The sequence below is a fragment of the Sinocyclocheilus grahami genome, unplaced genomic scaffold (genome assembly GCF_001515645.1).
Source record: "Sinocyclocheilus grahami isolate Dianchi unplaced genomic scaffold, SAMN03320097.WGS_v1.1 scaffold535.1, whole genome shotgun sequence".
NCBI classification, from domain to species: Eukaryota; Metazoa; Chordata; class Actinopteri; order Cypriniformes; family Cyprinidae; genus Sinocyclocheilus; species Sinocyclocheilus grahami.
The window spans coordinates 1,678,583-1,684,756 of NW_015505714.1; the positions used below are offsets into that span (position 1 = coordinate 1,678,583).

At 36.5% G+C, this 6,174-nt stretch overlaps 1 protein-coding gene across 1 annotated transcript; it reads left to right on the forward strand.

Annotated features, from left to right (window-relative positions):
• Positions 1-450: 450 nt before the first annotated feature.
• slc14a2 (solute carrier family 14 member 2) lies at positions 451-5,144 on the forward strand. The gene is made up of 10 exons (XM_016238294.1): positions 451-717; positions 851-913; positions 1,066-1,234; positions 1,763-1,952; positions 2,031-2,159; positions 3,390-3,582; positions 4,071-4,218; positions 4,313-4,447; positions 4,570-4,619; positions 4,705-5,144. The coding sequence occupies exons 1-10, from the start codon at positions 694-696 to the stop codon at positions 5,056-5,058; spliced, it is 1,455 nt and encodes a 484-aa protein (XP_016093780.1). The 5' UTR covers positions 451-693; the 3' UTR covers positions 5,059-5,144.
• Positions 5,145-6,174: the final 1,030 nt, after the last annotated feature.

Consider the following 6,174-nt stretch of genomic DNA (forward strand, 5'->3'; position numbering starts at 1 on the left):
AAATTAAACTGTAAAAAGAAAATGGTCATTATGAATTGTAATAATAAACCTTAACAGAGGTGTTTTTACTGCATTTTTACAAATAAATGCAGCCTTAGTGAGCACAAGAGACCTCTTTCAAAAACGTTTTGAACAGTAGAGTAACTCAAATCTGAAGAGAGCTGTGTTGCAGGCCTCCTGTCTGACACAGTTACGTCTCACAAATGCACTTGTGAAAAGAACTGCCAGTGGTCTGAACAACAGAGGTCCTTTTGTGCTCAGCAAGTCTCAGCTGATTGGCAAGCTGTGATTTGCTGCAAGTACTAATGAGTTAATCCATATTTGTGTGATCAGGTATTTAAACTTTGTTTTAGTTATTAAGGAATAGCTAATAAAAAATATCAACAGTTTATATTGATCAGACCCAATGCATTTCTCATAACTCTAAAGCCATAAAGTATAATTTTTATGGCTTTAACAGCTAATCAGAGTGTAATGAAAGCTAAATTAGTGACAGAAACCTGCTCAAGCAACTCAGAAAGGACCAAACTGTACGTCAAAGGAATGCAGAGGGAATGAGAGCGAGCTTAATCACTAATTTGCATCAGCGCTTCATGAACAGAGGTGGAGCAACTCGTGCAGCCCAGCACTATAAAACCATCAGAGCTGCGACTTTATGGACCGACCTCTTTGCTTCTATAACTGGCCTCATATATGCCTGGAACACAACTCACTAAGGTACATCTGCTCCTTTCTCTCTCACAATCTCAGAATCAGTACATTTCTGTCTAATTTAGTATGTTGGTATCTAAACTTGCTTAATTAAATGGAATGAAATAATAAATAAAATATTTAGTTCTTTATTTTGAAGGGTGGCCCACTGAATCTCTGCAGAACTTCTACTTCACAGTATCCCAGCACTCAAAACACAAAGGTGAGGGGTTTCCTGTTTTTGTCTTTTGAAAAGGAAGATCCGGTCCTGTTTGCACCAAAGGAACGTAAACACCCCCTGCAAAGAACATCAGTCCTGAGCCTGGTTTTGATCAGCACCTTTATTACACCATTGAAATCTGTGAACATTTACAGGAGCTACAACCACTCATGGCAAATCCAATCTGTGAAACTACAGAGCAGAAGAAACAGCAGCCACAGGGACCCGAGAGGCCAAATTCACATCAGAAGTTTAAAGCAAAGCTCATGCAATGGGTTTCTTACATTGCTGGAGACATGGCTGCGTTCGGTGAATGGATGAAAGGTACAAGAGTTAGTAGGGGAGTGTTTGCACATGAGTAATTTAGAAAATGATCAATGAGGTAATCATATTCAGGTAGGGAAAAGTCCTGTTCTATAACCCCGCTAAACATTTCTGTTTCTTTCACTACAAAGATGACTGAACAACAGTTATATTGTTAACACTGGCATCATTCTAAAACTGTTCTGTTACCTGTAAACCAGTGGGAATCTGTTAGATGTGCTCATTTAGTTGATTTACTCACCACTTTTTTAATACACATGCTCTAGCAAGTTGGATAATGAGTGATCCACACCCGACTGAAAAACAATAAGCTCTTACTAAAATTAATATATGCAGTCTATTGACATATAGTGTAATCTTTTTTAATGGCCTTTGTTAACTCCAAAACACACACTCAGAGATATGCAGATTAGTAGCAGTACTGTAGTAGCAGTCACATTATTTCATAATGTAAATACAGTATTGTATAACTTCTAAGGAGATTTTCTGTGTACCGACTATGTTCTCTCACATGTTTACCCTGTTCAGGGCAATTTATCTTGCTCCAGATTCTGGACTGGGTGCTGCGGGGAGCTGCTCAGGTGATGTTTGTGAACAACCCTCTCAGTGGACTGATCATCTTTGCTGGACTGATCCTGCAGAACCGTTGGTGGGCACTCAATGGTTTTGTTGGCACTTTGTTTGCTACGATTTCTGCCCTCATCATTGGTCAGAACAGGTATTTAGGTGATACATTTACATTATGATGCTCTAAATATTTGCGCAAGGTTTCAGTGTTATACTGTATTCCCCTCAGAGGTGCAATCGCAAACGGCCTGTACGGATATAACGGCATCTTAGTTGGTCTCCTGATGGCGGTTTTCTCAAATGCAGGAGATTGGTATTGGTGGCTGCTTCTTCCCAACATTTTCATGTCAATGGCATGGTGAGTTCATCTCTTGGTTCTTCAGTTCATTCATTTGGATTTGGATTTAAAAAAGGAAAGAAAGAAATAACTGAAGACTGTAATACACTATAAGAATTGTTTTCCCCTTAATCAATTGCAGTCTTGATTAGTCGATGCCAGTCTGCAGATACTGGGTGGTCATAGCTGGTAGATTTCACAGAAAATCACGTAGTGTATAATCGACAGACTCTGATCTTTTAGCTTTAGTCTATGAATCCATCCAGTTGATGGATATCAAACATATTTGATATTTTGAACAGATTTGTGAACACGTTGTTTTCATTTGTCACGCGTCTCCTATCAATGAGACGTATGTTTCTGCATGAGTTTGTTGTGTTTGGAATGACTAGATAGTCTGGTAGTGTGTCATCAGTCATTTTGTGTATGATGCCCAGTTTTTCTCTATATCAAAAATACAAAAAGGGGTGCACATCCCACAAACCCAACTCAGGTGCGGGACAAGAAAAAGGGGCAAAGATAAGCAAAAGACAAATGAAATGTCCGCACACTGATACAGCTGCTCGAAAGAAATGTATTAAAACTCATACAACATTTCGACTATGAGGTCTTCATCATTGCAGTTTTCTCTGAAACCATTTGCAATTTGGCAAGACTATGATACCTCGTGGTTTAATATATGCTCAGATTTTATTAGTGTACTGTAGCCATAAGGAAGGATTAAAATGTGAGGAATTTAGATTCTTCAAAAAAGTGACACACTCACATGGAATGTATCACATATGTAGTCATATGATTGAGTTACTGAAGAATGTAAAAAATTGAACAGCTATTTTTAGATTTTTTTTTTCCTCATGGGGTTGTGTGTGGACAAAATGACTTGAAAATCTGATTGTATCTACCTAAATATTAGTTAGTCATTCTGGTTGGCATTTTACACAGGGCACATTTCACAGTTTAGTGATGATCTTTTAGAGCCACTGATTCTCAATCGGTTTTGCTTTTACCTTTAGGCTTACTTTAGACTTTTTCATTAGATCTAGTGGTGATCCAACACAGTACCAAAATGGTTTATCATACAGAAGTAGACAAAAATGTCATTAAAGCAATATATCTTTTACTTTCCATAGATTATATAGTTGCATTTTATTATTTGAATAATTATTTTCCTATCAGTTACCCATCAGTTATGAACCACTAATTTAGGCTCAGTGCTGAATTCTATAATCCTAATAGTGCTGTTTTCTCCAGTCCCATAGTGTCCAGTGCCTTGGCTTCCATCAACAGTCGGTGGGACCTTCCTGTTTTCACCCTGCCATTTAACATACTAGTGTGTCTCCATATGGTGGCTACAGGCCACTACAATCACCACTTCCCTCAGGTTCTCTTCCAGCCACGCACATCCATGCATAACTTGACATGGTCTGAGCTGGATTATCCTAAGGTAAGAGTTAACAAGTGAAAATGAGGCCAAAATCAAAGATTTCAAAAGGGGAAGCTGTCCCAAATTTACATCCTGATAAGCAGCCACTCCCCAGAACAAGAGAAGGTGATTGTGCAATAGTTCTGTTTAAGAATATTCTAGATTGATGCCACATAACACTGAAGAGAGCAGGTTTATCACGAGATACTGTAACTGACACTATAAAATTCAATCTAGCAGACAATGAAAAAAGTTCTGCTCAAATTGAATGTCACCCAGTTTAAAGTCATATTAGGCAGGTTAAATCTCATAAAAGTTACATTAAATATATCATAATAAAAATTTGTTTTAAAGAAGTCTCTTATGCACGTCACATGAGCCTTCAGCAATTATTCTCAAAAAGGCTGTTTTTACTGTATTTTTAATCAAAAAGAAAAATAATGTAGCCTTGGTGTTCTTAAAAAAAACATAATTATTCCAGACTTTTTACTTTTTGTTTTTCTTTACAGCTCTTCCGCTCAATCCCTGTGGGTATTGGACAGGTATATGGGTGTGACAATGCTTGGACAGGAGGAATATTCATGATCGCCTTATTTATCTCCTCACCCATAACATTTGCACATGCAACTATTGGATCAGCAGTTGGTATGGTGTCAGGTAAGAGATCACATTTGAATATTTAATTATAAATAAAACCAACATCAGACATCTCTAAAACTCATGATTAAGTCGCCTTTATTGTGATTTCCAGGTCTTGCTCTTGCTGCGCCGTTCCAGAACATCTACTTTGGCCTGTGGGGTTATAACTGTGTTTTGGCCTGCATTGCCATTGGTGGGATGTTCTACGCTCTCACATGGCAGACACATCTTCTGGCTGTGGCCTGTGGTAGGTTCATACCAGCTATTTTCTCTCCTTCCTAATTATGTAATAACAATTTCCTATTATTGCACATTTATCATTACACATTTATGAGCAAATGACTGAATTACAGTCTTGTTTTCCCATAGCATTCTTCTGTGCATATCTTGGCTCTGCAATCGCAAATGTGATGTCTACTGTAGGTATCATAAACCCAGAACATGAAATATACAAACATGTGTGGTTTTAAATGGTTTTACATGTTTTACATGATATTTGAACAGTTTGGACTCCCAGCATGCACCTGGCCCTTCTGTCTCTCTGCCCTCACTTTCCTTTTGATCACTACGGAGATAAAAAACATTTATAAACTGCCCCTTGCTAACGTCACCTACCCTGAGAAAAACCTGATATACTTCTGGAAGATGAAGAAAGAGGAGAGGATCGCCAAACAAAGGAAAAAGCAAGAGAAAGACATGGCTTCACAGCAGAAGAAAGAGGAAATAATGGCTGCAATGGAAATGAAAGCTCATCAGCATCTTGATGTTTGCACTGTGGACGTTCAGCAAGAGGAAACCACACAAAATAGACCAGATAGGAATTCAGAGGCAACTGAACTTAATTTAACTAAATTATAAATCTCCCTAAAATGGTTCACATGATGTTTATTTGCTCAAGGAAAATGCCACACAAAAAATAGCTAAGGGAAATTGTTCTGCTTTTAAACCACCTTTATTGATACAGTAATTTATTGATATATATAATTTACAAAGCATCATTTTTCATTTTTTGACATTAGCCAAGTTTAAAAAATCCCTTATTTAAAAACATTATATAACTTTTTACACAAGTCACAATCTATTCTGTAGAAATATCAATATATATAAAATCAAATATCAATATCAACAGAAGGAACACACACAATATGAATGGAACTCATTTTCAGATAAACGATAATGTATTATGTTGAATAGATAGCCTGCACTATTTCAATGTTTTCATCATCTGTAGTATTTCATCATTGTGTATTACTTTTTGACTTTTATAAATTCCAAATAAATATATATTTTAACATAAAAGTGTACATCTTTGGAATATAAGCATTATACTCATCTAGATTCATTGAAATAGAGATGTAGGAACTTCATAACTTAAAATAAAATAAACATTATTACATACTGTTCAACAGATATTTAGGTAATGTATAATCAAAGGTAGAAATGTCGAGAACTTTGATTTATTTTCCTATATTCAAACTTAAATGTATATGAATGTGACCTCTTTAAAAAACATTTGAAGTTGTCAGTGTTAACAAAGTTGTTTATGTTATACTTGTGTGTATATTGCACACAAAACACAATAAAACCAAACTGTTTTCATGTACAATACTTGTAGATAATACATGATATATACTTACAAAAATAGGGCCAGGATTCACAATCATTTTCTAATCATTATCATTTCTGTTGTACATTAACATGTTCCCTTAACTCCAGCATGCCTGATTGTGTTATAAAATAGAACTCTAGCTGATCACAATACTGCAGATAATAAAAGGTAATTAACTAATTAATCAATTTAATTAGTCTTTCTAGCTCTTTTATTTCTGTCTTTCTAGTGCCCTTCAAAGTCCCAGCCACAATCGTAGTAGCCTGGAGCTCATGTCCTGATGCTGAACTACTAGCCTGCATACCGTGCAGTCTATGATGATTGTGTGGCGTCAACAGCAGCAGCAGGAACACCTATTACAGTTT

Excerpts from the sequence above, each read along its gene's own strand:
- slc14a2 (XM_016238294.1), top strand. The coding sequence starts at position 694 with ATGCCTGGAACACAACTCACTAAG. Across the intron at positions 4,219-4,312 it reads AGCAGTTGGTATGGTGTCAG|GTCTTGCTCTTGCTGCGCCG; the intron begins GTAAGAGATCAC and ends TGTGATTTCCAG. Across the intron at positions 4,448-4,569 it reads TCTTCTGGCTGTGGCCTGTG|CATTCTTCTGTGCATATCTT; the intron begins GTAGGTTCATAC and ends GTTTTCCCATAG.